The 20,087-nt window shown below is 39.8% G+C and overlaps 1 protein-coding gene across 1 annotated transcript in view; it reads right to left on the reverse strand.

Annotated features, from left to right (window-relative positions):
• Positions 1 to 20,087, reverse strand: part of MNAT1 (MNAT1 component of CDK activating kinase) — a 128,865-nt gene that overhangs the window by 76,347 nt on the left and 32,431 nt on the right. The window contains exons 2-4 of the mRNA XM_072863896.1: positions 14,287 to 14,439; positions 12,526 to 12,599; positions 3,640 to 3,743 (exon numbers count right to left, since the gene is read on the reverse strand). Coding sequence (XP_072719997.1) covers positions 3,640 to 3,743; positions 12,526 to 12,599; positions 14,287 to 14,439 — 331 coding nt within the window. The remainder of the gene's footprint in view (positions 1 to 3,639; positions 3,744 to 12,525; positions 12,600 to 14,286; positions 14,440 to 20,087) is intronic.

Raw genomic sequence — 20,087 nt, forward strand, 5'->3', positions numbered from 1 at the left:
AATAACTAGTACATAGTGATTAGTTTTTGTTTCAGGATTTACTTCGAGAAGTCTTTTTTAACCTGTAAACTATTAAGTCATCTGTATTTGAAAATTGTAGCAGAAGAAAAGAGGAGGGCTCAAAGGCAGGAGGGGGAAAAGGATTACAGCTAAACAACTTTATACAGAAGAGGGAATCAAAATAATGTAAGTTTGGTGGTAAGGAGGTATAGGACAATAACACACAGAAAACATTTTCCAAATCTTCCCCACCAAAAATACTAAAGCAAAGGGAGATTCAGTAAAAATGCAGAGATAATTAAAATTGTATAAAACTTAACTGGATGATTAATCCATGGAAGCAGTTTCAGCAAAACATCATTGCAGCCAAGAGCTTAGTAAAATCTGTTCTTGTAACAAAGACCTAAAGTTGTATCATAAAGCATAGCGATCTGATATATGCCAGAATATGCTGAAAAACATCCCTTTACCAGGCAGATCAAGCCAATGGGTCCCAGTGAGGCCCAGTTACTCCTGGACGCAAAAGCTAACAGATCTCATCACCTGCCTCCAAGCCAACAGAAGCTGCTTTCATTTTGTAACTAGTAGACACACTGGTAAAGAGCTGGTCACCAACCAGTGACCACCTGAAACTGGATTCTCTTTGCATTTAATGAAAGAAAACAAACAAACAAAAAAAATCCCCAAGTTGCTAATTGAGGTTATTTCTGAGAATTAAGGGATCTAGTTAGTTCAGTCAACAGAACTGAAGAGCTCAGGGTCTTTAAGACATTCCAAGCCTCTTCCATGTTTCTGTATAAAGACCGCCTGGATTTTGCACTGAAACAGAAGAAAACTCATAGGGTAGTGCTGACAGACATAGTCTGAAGAACCAGCCCAGAAAAATTACAGTCAGTAATAAGTAAACTGATATAGTCTGATCTAGTTTAGATCTGTATAGGAAAAAGGAATAATTATCACAAGTCAGATCAAATTCTATCTGAAAGGAAGACCAAACAAAACAGTAAAACAGAAGAGAAACGAGCTCAATAGGAAGCAAGGGTTGTGTCAAGCTTAAAGATAATCTAGACACAGTCCCAACATCTAAAGATGATTTTAGAAATAAAGATGATCACAGTGAAGCCTGGAGTAAACTCAGGAAGACAAGTGGAAGAAGTAAATAGAAAGCGGAATAATGTTTCACTGCATTCAAGAAAGGACAATCAAGAAAATTTAAACACATCACAGAGTTCAGACAAAACTATTTCAAGACTGTACAAAGCAGCAAGTGAAATTAAACATCTAGTAATAAAGTAGGAAGTAACAAGTCACCTTGTGACTGGAGAATAGCAGACATTTAAGGAAAAACGCACATTTGGGAAAACTGTAGTCCACTCAGAATGCAAGGCTATATGTTGACTGAAATAACTAGAATAAAAATAAATTTATAATGACAAGAACTCCTTCTCCAAAAGTTCTTCACCTTTTTATCCAAACCTGTGTACTTAAACTTTTTTTGTGCATCCTGCATCAAATCCAGAGATCTAAAAGATGGGTTAGTACACAAATAGCAAGATCATTAGGGACCGGCTACAAAGATGAAAAATATTACTTTTATTGACAGAACAACACGCAGTTATTCAAATCCTGAGGTGACAGGTTCAGTAACTTAATATTTAGATTTGTAAGAAAGAATGACACACTCATGAAGACAGAAGTAGCGGAAGTGAGAAGAAAATAACTTACAAGACCATGGATTTGGCAACATTAATTAATCAGTTAGAAACCAAAGAGAAGAAAACATGATGCACTACTTGATCACTACTGATTTTGAAACTCCCATATGACAGTGCTATAAGAGAAGAACAGTCTTAGGATAACGCATCTCAACGTGAGAAAACAGCATTCTTTTATAAGAGGCTGTTAAGATCTCTGCTACAATACTGCATTCAATTCTGGTCCCTTCCGCTTGCCAAACACAAATTCAAACTGGAACAGGCAAAGGGTAACAAAAACACCAAGAGGGACAGAGAATATCTATATTCCTCAGAAGCAAACTATTGCAGTGGACAGAAAAATTTATGTCAGCCCAAGAACGAAGGGACAATGAGTGGCCATAAGAAGTTTAGGTGAGAAATCAGGACGCCTTTTACCATTCTAGGACTAAAGACATTCCAAAACCTGCCAAAAAGAGCTAGAGAGAGAAAGCACCCCTTCAGCTTTTGGGAGAGTGGTAAATTTATGGGCAAGATCATGCAGTTTTTGTAATAGCAACTGCGTCAAGTCTATTATTATGTTTCAATTGTTGAAAAAGAAACTTTGAATGTTTCAAATGTTGAAAAAGAAATAAAAGAGAAATGTCTCCAGATCTCCAGTAAGTCTGGATTCATGCAGGCTTGTCCAGCTTCCACCAGCCAGCCTCTAGCACAGCAAGACCATACAGCACAGAAAACAGAAGGCCCAGGGGGCTTGGGTGGGTACAGACTATTACTGTGCTGCTTGATATGATCACACAGCTAGTGCACGGGCTGTCTGCGAGTCACGCACGTGAACGGAAGGTGGGCTGCAGGCAAAGCACACTATTCTCATGGTGACCCTAGAGGTTGCACCTACATTGTAAAATAAGACATGTAGCCGAAGATTTGGCAGGTCTCTTCAAGCTCTGAAGCATAGGATATTGCACAGTGTCAGAGACAGGATAACAGATCAGAGATGGACCCCTAGGGAAATTTCCTTGCCTTTAAAAGGAAGAGGTTCAAACAAACATTTTTCAGATTCCAATCTCCTCCTGTGAAATCCTAGAGCTAAAGAAATCACTGGGAGTTTTGCCACAGACTTCAGGGGAGTGAGGATTTCACCCCTACTGATTTGAAAGCAAGTCCTTAGTGCAACTGGAATACAAACACAAAACCTTGTTATGTCACACTCTGGGCAGACATTTTCCTTCAAGAACCGATAACAATGTGTATTTTTACACAGAAAAAATATTTAACAGATTAAACCTTTTTTATAGAAAGAAATGCTTGCAAGTTTATTTTTAAAGAACAAAATGATGTCTGAGCCATATTTTAGATTAATAAGTCTTCAAAGAACCATGCATTTTCATACAGATCATGTATACAATACTCCCAATGTTATTGTTATCAGCTCTTGAACAAAAGTTTTAATGTTTGTTTCAATGTCTTTCATTTTAAATTTTGCATAAACCAGACCTGTGCTTTCCCTCAGTTTTACAACTCTCTCCTGGGAGCTTCATAATGTCTGCGTCTGGATTCCTTTTTTCCTTTGGATGAGAAAGGAATGATTGTCCTGGTATAGGAATGAACTTTGTCTCTCCTGGATATCGTCCAACGACACTGCCAGCACGCATGCGGTGGTGATGTATTAGATGCAGACTTTACTGCCTGTCCCGCTTTTTAAGCCCTTCCCAAAATAAAGCCTAACTGTATTTCAGCTATCAATTTAATCTCTTTAAGCAGCACTAAATATCAGTATCACAGAATACTAGCTTATTACAGTTTTTGAATACAAAGTGAAATCTGCATAGTGCCTTCAGCTTTTACTGTTTTTAAGATATTGCAGAAAGTACTCCACTTCGAAAATCCTTTAATTCTTTAACTAATGAATAAAAATTGTAGGGGAGAGGAGAAGTTAACTAACCAGTTTTATCTTATTTTTCTGAATGACTTCTTTGTTATCCTTCTGGTACAGCTCCATTTTCCTTTTGGTGTTCTCCAAATCCACATTATTGGTCAAGTTAAATACTGCATAAATATTAGAAAGACAGAAAGTAAAAGTGTTAGGTTGGCATGCATGACTATGACAAAGAAATACTACTCTTATGTTCTCTATCCCTTCTAGCACCAGATATAAACATCGCAATAACAGAATTTAAATATGCCCTGTAAAGCAAGACACAATCTGCTAAATCACGACAAACTTCAACAGAAGCCAGTAGAGTTTATTTAGGTTTATACATCTGTAGGAGATGAAAATTTGAGTTTTGCATCCTATTTTGTGATACTGATAATGATACACATGAATAATCATAATATTATTCGTAAAACATTGACCTTTTCAAGTAGCAGTTACAGCTGAGAACATAGGGATTCCTATAAAATTAAATTAGACTAAACACATACCTATTAAGATAAGGTTAGAAATTAAGTCATTCCATTTCATAAGAGTATCTAATTCACAAGGACTATAGAGACTGTTCGAATTCTCAGGTACACAAGAAATTTTCACATCATTTGATAACTTAAAAGGCACCAATGTACAATTACCTTTTTTACAAGGAATCTGCAGATACATCCAGATTAATAGGTTAAGTGACATTCTTTTGATGTCTCAATAGTGACAGACTATATCTCACATAATTATGAGCAAGCAGGGTCAGCCAGCAAGCTCCATAGTTTAGCACAACATTCCCAATTATCTACACATGGCATGGAAGATACCTCAAGAAATTGAACAGTTTCCATAATCAACAGCTTGAAAGATGTAGATGGTTTGGATGATTGGTAATTTGATACAATGCCTGAGCCTTTCACCTCTAGGTCACTGGTTCAGTTGTGGGTCAAATGAATTCCAACTGAAAGCCATTATCACTGGGAAGTCGCTTGGTGATCACCATCCAGAGTGGATACGGGGCTCATGCCCATGGCCTTAAAGCTATGGAAGACTGCCAATGTACAGCACTCAAAGCCTCGAAGAGCTTTGTCAGGTGGCTACAGTAAATTTACAAGAGCAGCAGAGAAATTTGCACTGCCACTGATAAATCCTTCGCAAGAAAACAACAGCATAGTGATTGTGCTAAGTCAAACCCTGAGGAAGGAAAGGAGGTTCTAGGGGAAATGCCAGGACAGGACTTGGAAGATCTTGGTTCAGTTGTCTCTTCCTAGGTTCTCAAGCAACTAGGACCAAATGAACCCTGGGCACACGCACCACTGTCAAGTCATTTCTATAAGTAAGGCTGCTAGAGAGATACAGAAGGAAGAAGAATGAAGTCTGTTGTTACTCATCAGGATACCACACATCTCAGTTTGGTAAAGATTATATCCCTTTTTTCATCCTCTCTACAGGTAACATGGCAGAAACTAGCATTTAGGAGTGTTCTAGGTAAACCAAACCATGAACAGCCTAGACTGGCAAACCAGTTGAGAGCAGCAAAGGAAACGGCAAGAAATCAAAGCAAGGAGCAAATGGGGGCGGTGGGAGAAAACAGGGAAGGTCCAAAATGCTACAGTGGTGGGATACAGCTCAGTTCTACAAACCCAGCTGTATATAGTAGCTCACTACTACCAAAAAGGAGCAGTCCTGCTCTTATGTCCCTCTTCCCAGGCACAAGTCTCGCCTTTTCCCTTGCTCTGACTCAGGGACTCCCTGGATGCTTTTCAACAGAAACCCTCCAGTAACCTGAACTGGCTCAACAAAGGGGCTGGACAACTGCCAGAGATGGTACAAGGGAAGTAATAAAAGCGTACAGATGGGAATAGGAATACTCTCTTTCCAGGAGTACTGAACCACCACATCATCTTACTCTTATCAAAAGTATTCAGTCCTTCCTTGAACTGCAACAAAAAAGGCTAAGCAAGATACAGCTGAAGAAACTCCTAACCTTAAGCAAACAAAAAAAAAGCTGCATTTATTTTCTCCCCCTCTTTTCCAAATAACAAGCAATATCAAGAGGACTGACATTTTAATTCAGCCTGGCTCTTAAATGGGCTGAACTCTTCCATCCCTACCCCATCATTCTCACTTCAGAAGGAAGATCTGAGATGGAGGCTGGTTTGGGGGTTTAAGCATTTGATTGGGAATCAACACCTGAGTTCAATTTCCAACTTTGCTACTGTTCCTGGGCAGATCGCTGGGCCTCTATACTGGAGGTCTCCCAACTGTAAGAACCAGGAGTAGGGGAATAAAGCTTCCTTTCTCCTATACATCATCTGCTGTCTCTCCGCACTATAGCTATATGCGGCACCTATCTCCATAGTCTTCATCTCATCTCAGGTGGAACCTCTGGGCACTGCTATAACCCAAAGAAGTCATTCAAAGTTCAGCTCCTTGGTTTTTGGAAGCAAGTTACCCGTTTCAAATTTTTTTTTTTTCTCTCCAAAAGGCATAACATCTTCCAATTTCATATTGCAACAAACATACACTTTCTGGTTGAAGCAACATTTTCTTAGTAAAACACATTATCTTAGTATAAGTTTTTAGTATTTTAATGGAGATTTGACCTCCAACTTCCCAGCCTACAGTTCCCAGCTGACAAACAGCTTAATATTTGAGTATTATGGCAGAGAAGAATTGTCATGTGAAAATGCTGGCATACAATCAAACCAGGGCTCTGCAATGACAGCAGCTGCATGGGAATGTCAGCACTTCCTACAACTTAAATCCACACACCAGCTCTCTAAACTCTTCAATGACGACACAAGAAAGAAATAGCATATGAGACATGCTGTGCTAGCAGGATGCCCAGATGCCACCTTCAGGTGCAAGAGGAGGAGCAAGATGCCAAATGCCTTTAGGCTCCTAGGATATTTCTCTAAAAATAATCCAGCAATAAACTGATGATCTAGGTTTTGCAACTACTGCTGCTTGAAACATTCCGGGTTTGGTTTTTTTTTTCCTCTCCTTTCTCAGTTATCTTTAACAGGTTCAACTAGTCACAACCTAGGTTTGTAAAACGAAACCCGTAAGATTTAAAACTCATACTGGGGAAATTAGGCAAATTTTAGACATAAGCAGATGCCTGCCTTTATTTAGAACTACTTACGAAAGCGGGTTTTTCTACTTGATATGAAGTAACATTTCCATGCGAGAGATACGTTTCTGCATCAGTTTTTAAGAAATCTTCAATATCCACCTGCATAGCCACCTTAAACGCCCACTGCTCTGCTTGCAGCAAGGTGAAAGATGGTTTATTTCCCCTTCTGTTTTCCTGCTGTGGCTGGAACCAAACCACAGGTAAAACCCTCTCAACGGTCAGATCTGCTCACACCATGCTGATTCTGCTCTGTCAGTCTTGCTCTACTCTGTCACTTGAGGATATGGTAGAACACCAGCAATTAGAAAGATTCATACTTCCAGCACCCTCAAAGGCCAGAGCAGATTTCTCCCAATGAATATTGATTCATAGTCATTGAGGAGGAACATTATCTTGGTCCTAGGCATCTGCTTCTCAACACTAAGTTGTCCACATTTCAAGACCTAAAATACTGAAGAGCTACATTTTGTTGCAACAGTGTTAAGACCTGGATGTCTCTCTATTGACATCAGCATCAATAGTTTTCCTGGAATAAATGAAAGAACACCTTACCTCCTACAATAAACACCCTAGCAGCAAAACAAACTATGCTCTTTGACATTGCATGGTTATCAGTGGCCAACAAGCCAGCCAAAACACCTTCCAATATATTTTCTAATATATTTTTCATGAGGTTCAAACGTCTTTTCATCAATATTCAAAGAATAAAAATTCTTGCCATTGTATCCTCGCAATTACAGCTGACAAGTCCATTTTGTAAGGGACACTAGGCCACAAAAAATAATTACGAGATTATTTCTTTCTCTTCTCTCTTATCCCTCCTACAAGTTACTTGGCATTTAAAAACCAACAAGTATCAAAGAACACAGTCACTAATACTCCACAGCTTACCTTTTACATAGCTAGGACTATGCAGTATTCTTTTTTTATTTGATCTGCTTTGAGTTTTGCCAGAAATTTATTTTAGATATAATTCTTCCAAATGTTCCCTTTTTAAAAAATACAACAAAACAAATTATAAAACTAGAACCAGAAAGAGTTAAAAAGACCTAACTCATATGCTACACCTACCCTGAAAAAATATTGGTATAGATCTGAATATGACTAGCAAAGCAGATGGCTAGTTTGAAAAGGTTTCAAAGAGAAGCCAGACTTATTTTTGTCCATGTTGAAATATAGCATAAGCCGATACAAGAGGCCTGAAACCCTTCAGGGAAAAGAAACAGAAGCTGTTTTGTATGCAACAATTATTTATCTACTTATCCATCTCACATTGGTTGGTTTATAAAATGACTTGCCTTGAGACATCTGTTGAAGTATAACAGGAAGACTATTGTGTTTTTCTGAAACATTTCATTCTATTTAGGTAAAACTCCCTACTTCTGAAATTCAGCCTCTACAGGGAGACTTTCGCTGCTTTTCAAAACAACAACGTTCATTATGCAATTCTACAATTAATGGAAAAATATTTTCCTCGTTCTAAAAGAAAAAAGAAAATGAGACAAAAAATTTAATTATATGCACAATAATTTGTCCCGAGACACAGCAGTACGAATGAATGTCACTCCACTGCAGGACTTTAAGTCCATCAAAATCTCTCTGTTTTAGTCTGAGATACTGCAACTTTTCTGAGACTTTTCCTAGTTCCTTAAGAGAGAGTAATGTTACCATGTAAAAATATTTGCTATTCAACTATTAGGAACATTCCCTCTCTGGCAAGACAGCAGATGATTACTCTGATGACAGTGTTTGATCTGCACTGCTGGTATGAGCCTGCTGAAAATTTTTAAATTAGTAAGTATTAGTTTTTTTATAAACAATATTCCTCCCATCCTGCTACAAACAACTCCTTGATCATCATCATAAATCACCAGCTAGAGACCAGGAATGGCAGAAGAGCAACTGCTTTGGGCAGAGAGCTATGAAGGGAGGCACAACCACATCCTCAGTCTGGCCAGGGAGTCCAAAGCTACTGCGGCACCTTCTGTTGGTGCTTTCAATGCCTGGGCCAACCTCTACCCCGTACTTTTAAGAGGGGTAGGAGGGGCGTGAATGGGAGAAAAAGATGGAATAGATCTTAACAGGTCACTTCCAACCAACATTTCTGTGATTATAACAAAATAATTATCAGAAACAAAAGAAAACTCACAGCTAAGCCAGAAAAATCCAGTTAGGTATTAATTATTTCTGTTTATCCTCAGTTGTCTTTTACTGGGACAATAATTTTCCAGAAAAATATCTTAGCGTAGTACTAAGTGATTGAAATCACTCAGCCCCATCCGTCTAAGATAGATAATTTTGGCTGGAACAGTGTGGTACTGAAATCTTTGTTCAGGTGAGACGACTGAAATGGATCTTTGATAAAGCTGCCCAACTTCCAGTTGGGTTTTCCCATTGTCAGGACGAGCAATACCATCCTCGTGCACGCACACAGAGGAAAAAAACCACAAAACAATAAACAACACAACCCACAAGTGATCATAGATACCAAAATCCTTTCTATCCAAAGATCACTTGTGAGATAAAAGTTCTGAGCAAGACAAGTCGCTAGGCAGCTGGTATTACATAAAGTCTTAGAGAAGTAACGAGATACAGGAATCTGAAGGGCACAAATACAGTAGTCTCCTTCCAAGTTGAATGTACTGAATGTTTTTAAAAAGCAATAATTACTATTAACAATTGTGTTGCGGTAATGCCTAGAGGCCTCATTCAGGTGTCAGGAGAATGGTGCCAGGCAGTGTGTATACACGTGCTAGGAGGCGGGCCCTGCTCTGGAGAGCTTACACACCGGGTTTTGAAAAATTAGCTACAGAGATACTCTGGGGAAGAAGAAAATCTTGGGGGAAGAAGAAAACCTTGTAGAAAGAGCAAGCAAAATTTGTTGATGTCCAGAGATTGTAACTTGTAGCAACACTCTAAGCTTTCACCTTGCCCCTCTCATCATATGGGCATAGACTTGGCTTACTTCAATAGATGTTGTCCACACTTTTCCCAAAGGCAGGTTTTAACCCTTTCACTTTATTTTTCTTCCTAGTGTTAATGACAACAAACTGTGTTTACAATGTTCTCAAATTGTCCAACTGATTTTTCTTCTGGGGAAAACTTGCTTTAAAATGTGGTTTCTATTTAAAGCCTTGTGTAACACATTTTAGCCCAAAGCATTATTTAGTGGCTACATTCTAAACCACTTCAAAAATGTGTTTTTTATAAAAGAAATCTTAAGAGGTGACTACCCTCATGTTTGCTTGACCTTCCCCTCTCACACTTTTGCTGTACCGCCCAACTCTTTTCTTTAAATAGAAAAAGTCTGTAGGTATAACAATCCTGATATGAAGGGGAAAAATGTGTTTCAAGTGAGGTCATATATCACATCAATGAAGTAAGTGCAATTGCTGCAAGTGTCGGAGTTGACCTACCTGAAACATTTGGAAAAACTATCAGAATTGTGCCAGGGTCACATGAAATATACTTACACAGGATGTTTACATTTTGTCTCTGCCAAGCAACTACTTCATTTAATCCCGCACAACTTATAAAACAAAACTTACCAGCAAAAAGAAAACAGGGTAAAGCAGCACTTTGACCCTCCCACAGAAAAACCTGAAAATTTGGGGCAGGGGGAGGAAGGAGAAATCCAGTTCTCTGGCTCCCTAGCTTCCCAGCCTGGCAGCTTGAACAACCACCACCAGCTATACTGCCAGCCTGCTGTACATTGGCCCCACAAGGCAAAACTTTGCTGTGCATGACTACAGCCTTTCTTTCCCTTCTTGCAGCCTAGTTTTTCCACATGCACAAGCAAACAGGGAATTCACATACACACACACAAAAAAAAGAAATAGCTACTCTCAGCAGTAAAATGTGAAGTAACCACAGTTGAAGACACCTTTAACACATTGTTCAGCCATGCCACACAGAACATGCACAGCAAGAACTCTGGAAGAAGTCACACTACCGCTACATACCAGACAACTGTCAGGTGGAGAACTCTGCCCAGGAGCGCAGGCAGGGAAGGGCTGGGGAGATGGGAACAATCTACTAATTTTGAAAGCAAGATGTGTGCAAGGAGCTTTGTCACCAGGGAAAGGAGAACAGGGCTTGAATTCTTACCCAGGCTGCTGTTGTTGAATCTAACCAGCTCCCCAGCTTCTGGATCTGCCTAAAGTTAGTAGGTCATAAATGACCCCTTCAACAGTGAAAACTAAGAGCCTTCTGACTGCACCCCTTCTTTCCTCTCATCACCCTGGCTGCTACATGAAGAAATTAGGAGGTATTCATACTTTCTAGTCCTTTTAGTATTTTAGGTGTCCCTTTTGGGAAACTAACTCTAATTCCTAACAACTCTATCTATTGAGCTTCTACATTATGCATTTGCAGGACCAGCACAATTACAAATTCACTCTTCTTCACAAGGTTAGGAAGACCAGCCATGAACTCTGCTGCTTTTAAATCAAGATACCAGGGCAGACTCTAGAACCATTCGAAATTTAACAACCTAATCCCAAAAGCTGGAGAATCATAACATTCTGCAGAGATTTATGAGATTCAGACAACTTCAGGCAAAACTTAACTCCCTCGTTGCAGATGCCGAAAACCCCTGTAACAGCGGTAAATAGGAAACCTGTATTTAATGCTACATAAATAAAAAGGAATTTTCCTTTCCATGAGCACACAGATTCTTCTAGGATCTTCTGGCTAAGATGCAACCATTCTTTCTACTCATTCCCTCCTTCCCTCGCACCACCCAAAAACATATACAAACAGAACTACACCCACATAGTCTCCTCCAGATATTTGGACCCGTTATGAGTGTGCCTGGTGTTTCCCAGCCACACAACTTAGCTCTCCAGCCTCAGCCTTCTAGTGCCAACAAAAACATGATACATTACTCCCAGCAGTAAGCGTATTGGATACATTTCTACAAAACACCACAGTGCAAAGAGGAGCAAGGGCTCCTTTGAGAAACTGAAGGGGAGTAGCATCTCCATGTTTTCCTTCAAATCACATTCACGGCCCCTCCTGCATGTTCTAAGCCACCTATTCTTCCTCCAGGACAAAAAAAGAAAAGCCTCAGAAGCTCATAAAACCCAAGAAACAAACCATTTAGGAGTCACTCCTTTGAACACATCCTTGTTTTTCTAAGCAAAATCCATCACTCCACCATAAATCACAAGTCACCCTAACTAAGAAGAAGAAAAACTCTGTTGATAACATAGTCCCTTCTCAAAGGGCAAAGTTCTGCTTCAACTAATCCAAAGAGAAAGAAATCAATGTCTGTTCCTAAACGTTCTCCTTCTGCAAAGCAACATAAAATGCTAACACAGTGGTATGTAAGGTCATCGGCTTCAAAGTAGCTTCAACTACTGTACTTGCAGAAGCAAAAACGATGAAAGACACCATATGGCTTCTGTCATGGTAGATAAAGCTAATGGAAGCATATAATGAAAATTTCAATTTCTCCTCTCTTTGTTTAATCTTTCCCTGTGCGGCACCAACAATCCCCTGCAAGCCTTTCTTTTCCAGCTATAAAGCACTACTTCCTCTTTGAATCATGTTTTTTCTCTGGCAGATAAAATGTTTTACTTAACGATGTCCTACAGTTCAGCAAATATGATTAAAAATGTACAGGAAAAAAGTAATTAGATAAACATCTGATACTATGATAAATCCTATTACAGAAACTCAACTCAGACATTCTCATAGGCAACAGAGTCAGAAGATAAAAGCCTATAGTCTCATGAGCACAGCACATCAAAAATGCAAGCATTAAGACTTACCAATTTCTTCTATTTCTTCCAGGAAATCATTATATTCACTTAGACTGGGAAAGTCATCCTCTCGTTTATTGTATCTTTGAGAGAAGAGAAAGAAGTATTTATATAACACACAAGGATGCAATTTCAATTCAACAAGGCTCTTGCTGCAAGCATATTAAGTATTGACCTAGTTTTATCAACTACGTGCTTTGTGGCTCCCACAACTGACCGACATACAGCACCTTTAAAAGGAGACAGAAGCGCTTGTTTCAAAGGGAAGGAGCCAGCCTGGCATAAATCGGTGCTATCTTTGCCTACTGTTTGCCGATTCCTTTTCCAGGGTTACAGGTAAACAGGAGCACAGATGCTAGCATATACTAATTCCAAGCCAGCCCTTCAGCATGAGAAACCTGTTAACAAAGGCAGAGACAATAGTAACACCCACAAGAAAAGCTTTTCTAGAAGTTATCAGAAAAGGGAGTTTGGCTTTGTGCCAAGAAAGCAGATGTCAGCAGCAAACTGAAAATGCTACACGATTATCTTATTTCATAGCAATAGACTATTCCAGAACTCATTTATCCAACTCTTGATAGCTGGAAAAAGTAAAAAGATGAAGGGACAACCGGCTAGAACATGGACAGCCTCTGAAAGTCAAGACATGCAGGCTTTCTTCCCAAGAACATATAAAGCTGAGATTCTGCCTGCTCTGCGGACCAAGATACATGACACCCAGGAGTATAAAAATCTAATCCCGACAACTTGGGCCAAATTCCAATTTGGGGATATTTTTTCTGCCTACTAAAAACTAATCTGTCAAATCCAAGTGGACCAAGCATTTTGCAGTTTTCTGTTTTAACTACACTTCATTCTGTGTTTAGTCAATTAAGATGACTTCATTCCAGTTTGACTTTTGTTAACTCTAGTAGACTTTATAATCAAACATCAAAATTATTACTACTTTCCACATCGGCATCTTGGTATTCAACAACACAATTTCCCCACATCTCAGCAACATCATATGGTTCATTTAGTACCATACTAAGTCTTAGATAAAGGCTGCCAAGCTTACAATTTACCTGTACATTCATTTTTGCATACACAGCTCTCTCCGGGTTTGTTACGTTCCATCAGACATAACCAGTTCATCAGTTCTACCAACACTGGCTCACTTATTTTCCTTATAAACTGTTGTTCCTTGGCCACAAGGAGTGAGACGCAATTTTAGACCTCATGTATCTCAATTCCAAGAGCTCTCAAATCTGCATGACAGACTAGTAACACCAGGCTTGTAAGGAAGCATTTCCACTAACAATTGCTGTGTGAAGTAGAAAACAATGTGAACGTAGCTTCTCTTTTGTCCATTTTCATTTTGAAGGGAACTGGCCTTCCACTCTCAGAACAGGTCCCCAGGGAACAAAACAAACAAGGTCCTGTTTCTTCCCCACTCCCATGTTCACCCGCTCAAAGGGAAAGCAGCTGTAATCCTCAATATCTAATCATCTCCATTTAGGAGGCAAGTCTTTGCCAAAGGAGGCCACATAGAAACACCCTACATTTTCCAATGCCAAGCAGGAATCCCTCAAGGCTAAGCTGAGAATTCAGTCCTCAGTTGTCACATAAAATCAGATTCTCCAAAATCCCTCCATGTTAAATGGAGTCAAGTTTTATGGGTTGTCACTTTAAAAAAAATCTCCTCTGTACTAGTGGAACAATAAGTCAATTTTTTAAAACAGCAACCCATGAAATACATTCCCCTTCTGTTACTTAACTGGTGACACTCACATTTTCAGCACTTTCTTCCGAATTTCCACTTCCTTGTCGACAGCAGGATCCTCAAAGAGTTGTACCCTGAAGTTACTCTTCCGCAGGGGGGTATCGCACTCCTGGCAATTCCCAGCCCCTCTCACAAACAGCAGTTCCACACAGCTCTCGCATCTGTGGGAGAAACGAGGGGGTATAAAGGCAGATACATGTTAAACAGTAACTGAAACACAGGACTGTCCCCCTTTTTTGTTGTTTCCCCGCACCCATACTATAAATACACAGCGCATCTCCCCTTGATGTCACTAGTTCTTCAGCACCCAACAGCGGCAAGGAGGCAAGGGCTCTCCACCATGGCTGAAAGGAAACCATCTCAGCAGCACAAATGCATTTTTCTCCCTGCCCAAACAACTCGGCCTCTTTGCTGAGACCGAAAGTTAATCCAAACACAATGATGGGTTTTGTGTCAAGGGGAAGCTTGTTTATTGACACCATCAAACACATTTCGCGTGGACCAGACTGCAGTATCCTTATTTACTCTGAGCACTACCTTGCTGCACAAAAAGCCCTGTTTATTTTCTTGATGCCATTCACAGTGCAAGGTACTATTCAGCACAAGCAGGGATACAAATCTTGCCCGCAGCCTTCCAAAGATCTACCAGTACTACCATGGAGGAACTGCTATAACAAACCTGAGCTAAACTCCAGCCCAATACAGCTAGAAGAATCAAAATACCATTTTAACCAGCGAGCAGCATTATGCAGCTTTCCCATGCCTTCCGTTAATACTTTTAAAATTGCACAGAAAATATACTTTACACAGATGCTGCACAGAAGTAAACCAAAAATACCTTTCTGGTTTTATTTCTTTTGTCTTAATGAAGATTTCAGATTTTAACAAGATGCTTGCTGACCAGTTAGTTGGCATGTAATAAAGGAAGAACACACAAGAAGAAAGCCAATTTTTTAAAAAGTATTTGGGTACTAATAATGTGCAAATTTCTAGCAGAGGACAACACCTGCTGCAGTCATTTCCTACTGCTGGGGAGGCAAGGGGGTGTCTATTTATAGCTTTGCTATATTGAAGCCAAAACAGTTGTACATTAAGGGCTAAGCCGTATTGTACCTTCACAAACCCAGCACAAAAGCTAAACAAGTTAAGAGAAACAATACTGACATGGTTGCGAAGGATCTTAAACAAAACTTTCACCCTGCTGACCTACCCCCAACTGAACTGGTTCCAGTACTTACAGAGGCAGAGCTGGCTAGAGCCAACCAGTTTTACCCAGCTTCTGTTTTCAAGATTAGAAAGTGCAAAACAAATGCAATTGTATCTTACAATTTAAAAAAAAAAAAATAGAGCAATTTTTTTTTTGTTAACACAAGCAGAACTACAGTTTCAAAATGCATCTTGCACAGCAGCTGCCAACATTAAAGAGCAAACCTTGAATTTACTTGGACATTTTCCTGCTCCAGAATCCCTCTAAGTTAGAAAACCAAGCACATTTAAACACAATTTGTCTAGAAAGGGAAAGATCAAACCTTTTAGCACACTAGGTCTGAAATTCAGAAGTTACTGGGACATCAACTCAGGAAGTATGCTTCTTTATGAAAATATTTTAGCTCACTACTATGGTAGAAGGAACACTAAATACACGAGAAAAGGCAAGGCAGGGAAGGGGTTTTCTCCTTCCTCCACCAGCCTGTCTGGGCATGCAACAGCCCAGTACATAAGGACAGTTTCACCGTCTCCTTCGTTTTGGCAAGCTCATGCTGTTTGTACATCTCTCTCAACACAGCAACCAAAGTGCAGCAAAAAAACCTGCCTCCTCTTTCCTATTTTTAAGTTATAGAAAAGGGAGTGTAAAGCTACAGAACTTGGCAGGTGGATCCAAGTGCAGGTGTTTGTATTGTTTTTTTATCATGGTATTGCCTAAGGACCAACAGAACAGGGTCTCCATGTGCAAGATATTATGCACAGGCAGTAGCACCTGAAACTACTTCACTCCCCCTCCCCCCCCAAAATCAAAGATATTTCAAGTTCACACAGGACTTGACTATGGAAAAAATCCCTCCTTGGAAAAGCACTTCATACAAGTGCTTCAATGCCTTCCCAAACTGGAACCAGTGTTTCTAAGGCTGGAAAATAGCTTTCCATACAAAAAAAGATGAGTCAACACCTCACTATGGGAATCCCACATCAGGTGATCAAATTCTTTCTCACTCACTCACACACATCCAACCCTTATATTTATTCACAGAGAATTCCTTCTGAATTCAAAAGGGGTTATATAGGACGGGTCAAGGGCAGATCTGGACTCTGTCCAAATCCTGTCTCCTCTCCATCTCCGGATGGATTTAATATACAGTTAGATCCCAAGCTTACTTCCTAGCAGGTCTGTCATTCTTGCCCCTACAAACCGCAGCCGCTTTCCCAGCAATGGCAAACATGTTTGGTCACACATTTCCATCTCATTCTTGAAGAAGGAAAAAAGCCATCTCCTGAATCCCTCTCAAACGAGTTCCTTTTGGTTTCGCTGCAGACCGCTAAAGTCAGAGCATATGCAAACACCAGGAAGGCAGATTTCAATAAAGGTGGATTTAGTAAATTATTTCACATCATGAAATAACGATTTCAAAACCTGACTTGACAACTTGACAGAATTTTATGTCACACTGTAAAATGTAAAAATACAGCATGACTTTTTTGTTGTTTTTTTTAAGAGATGCAGCAATTTATGTGACTTCACCAAAGGTACCCAACACATGCAACAGCTAGACATCCCGGGCAGCACAGGGGGACACCCCAACACCACAGCTGGCATTACAGAGCTCCCTCATGGCACATCAATTCAGGTGATCGTTCCATTTCTTTGCAAGTTCAACTCTTCTCCATTTGCCTTAGCGTAAGGACAGTCTGACTACGGAAGCAGGACATCATTCAGTGCATCTTTTATTGGCCAACACATCATACATGGCTTTCCCCAAATGAGCAAAGCACCCAAATGCTTAACTCCCCTTCAAATCATGGCCAAAACAGGTGGCCACATATCTTAAATTAGGAGCCTTAAATCAGCAATTTTTAATATGCATATATGTATTATGTATGCACACATGCTACATATATAAACTAACAATGACAAATGTTCATGCTTAAAAATCAGGTCTATACATTTGTTCAAATCTGAATATGTCTGAAGACAACAGCTTCACATGAGGTCTAAACAAACACTCAGGGTGTGATATTGCTGATTCTCCTCTCCACACTGAGGTTGTATGGCCTCTGTGATCTGTATTCTACTTCATACATTCACTAAAATCTTTCACTACCTTTTGGATTTAAGTTTGTATCCTGAGAACAGGTAATGTGGATGAAGATATCGATAGAAAATACCCAGGGAGTTACACATGTGCACATGACAGGGGAAGACTATTACTAATGTCACCAACAAAAGCAATCACAACACCACCAGGAACAATAAAGTCTCCTGGTCATCCACACCAGGATAATAAACATCAGCATGCTCATTTTCATTTCCATAGACACTGGTTTGATCTGTCTTGTTCTTCTCTTTCATCCCCATGAAATATTAAACAAATGGCTCAGACTCTAAGCAGTCTAGAACGACACCACATTTTTGAGGAAAGCAAATAATAAAGCACCTAGACGGCTTGGCACCATCAATGCACAAATAGCACTACATGCCCTCATGTCAGTGTTCAAGGACTTCAGGATCAGGATCGTACTAAAAACGCTTTTGGTACATTGCAGAAAACAAGCAGAGGTTCCTCTCCAGAAAACTGTTCGGTATTTATCAACTCAACTACACTTACTGGAACTGAGTGTTTGTTTTGGACAAAGTGTCTTCAAAGGGCACAAGATTTGTGCCCAATCCTGCATTCCCCACACATGCACACATACACTTCATGGAGGGATGATGGCAGATAAGGAATCAAGCCTCTTGGACACCAAACAGATGAAAACGGCTCACAACATTAGCATAGCTTGATGGTGCTGCTTACCTTTCTAGCTTGGCTGGCAAGAGAGCAAACAAAACAGAATAAAGGAAGAGCTATTTTCATAAGCAGGAGTACAAGATATTCTTCCTTTTAAAATTTTAGATTCTGCTGAGCAGAGCAAAAATGTGCAGGACTTCAGATACGCAGCCATTAATCATTTCAGGAAAAAAAAAATCTTTATGGCTTTTGCTGTTGACCAGGAATATTACAGAATGAGTTACTACCCTTCTTCACAAAGGCTATTTTTAGTAGATATACTTATTAAACAGTATCAAATATTTAGAATCTCTAAGCCCCTCTTCTTCAGCTTTTATAATCAAGATGTTTCTGTTATTTAAAGTAACACGCAAAACAAATGATCCTCTCTACTATGGAAAAAACAGTTTAGATCAAAAAATAACAACACAGCCTTCAACATATAGCCAAGACTGAACCACAAACAAACGGAATGGAAAGAATCAGCAAGAGAGATGTGTTTTCACTTGTTCCTCAATTCTGATGTCAGAGGGAAATTTACTTACAGAAATGGAATGACTCTTGATTTATGGCAAGGGAACATTAAAAACCAATGGAAGAAACACACACATGAGAAACCTTAAGACAGACATCTAGATTTTTAAATGAAAGATGCTTCTAGAAACATTCACAGGCTTTTTGCTTAGCTTGGGTTAGACAATTTTGTGTTCTTGCACAGAGATTCTTGAACTGAGACGAGAGCAGCCCAATTTGGAGCGCACAGCTGTCAAGCCTGTTTATTTTGCAACCTTCAGTACATTTAGCAAGTCCTCATAACCCACAGTGGCTTCTGCTACATAGCCAAGAGTTCATCTACTATTTGCAGTTGGCCATTGCAGGTTTATTTTCTAGGCTGGTGGACTAATAGGCCCAGCCTAGAAGGCAGGTTCTCCGCAGAGTCTGCAGCAATGATGACCTCTGTGATGCAAAAAGCTAAGGGATCGGAGCAAAAGAAATTTTTTTCCCATGTTACAGGTTAGGAATCAAAAGCAGAGGAAAGAGAAAGAAGTGTGACTGCAGTGACACCAAACACTTCCAAGAGCCTTGGAATAAAGCCTTGGAATAAAGCAGCTTATGGGATCAGTAGCTCCCAGATGAGAAGGGAGTTGGGGACAAAAATAAGCCTTTTCCTTTTCACACCTCAGCTTCAGGAATTCAGAAATCCTTATTCAAATACTTGCAGAAGAGCTGCCTACGTGTTTTGGGCCCTCTCTTCCCTGTCTGCCAAATACAAGAGGGAGTTGGGAGAAGAAGATACCAATTACTCTTTCCCTCTTCCTCTGTTCAGATTCTGTGAAGTCCTACCAATGCGGATTTTGCTGTTCTCACCTTGTAAGGAGACAACTTCAGAATGCTCTCAAAACCTTATTTGGCCGAAAAACCCACGATGGGTCTGTCTTTAACCAGTAAACAAACAGGTCTCACAAGCAGCCCACGCGCCATGTAGAGATTACAGCTCGTTATGGCAATAAGACACATCTCGGGTTTCAGGCAGAAATCACAACTCTATCAATCAACAGATGAGAATTTTTGTTTTTAAACACTGTTGATAAGCTTTCTCAGTTGTCTGCAGCTCCCCTCTGTTCAGCCCACAGTAACATGCACTGCAAGACAAAATCTCAGAGATTACTTTGCTAACATTTAATTTTTTTTCAAAAGTATCGAGACTGAGTATCTAGAGAGCTGTATCTAGAGAGCTGATCTAGAGAGCTGTATCTAGAGAGCTGATCTTAACCCCTCCTTTAAACGACAAAGCAAAACCAAGAAAGACTCCGGTACTCTGTCTC

This window comes from Ciconia boyciana, chromosome 6, assembly GCF_034638445.1.
Source record: "Ciconia boyciana chromosome 6, ASM3463844v1, whole genome shotgun sequence".
Classification (NCBI taxonomy): Eukaryota; Metazoa; Chordata; class Aves; order Ciconiiformes; family Ciconiidae; genus Ciconia; species Ciconia boyciana.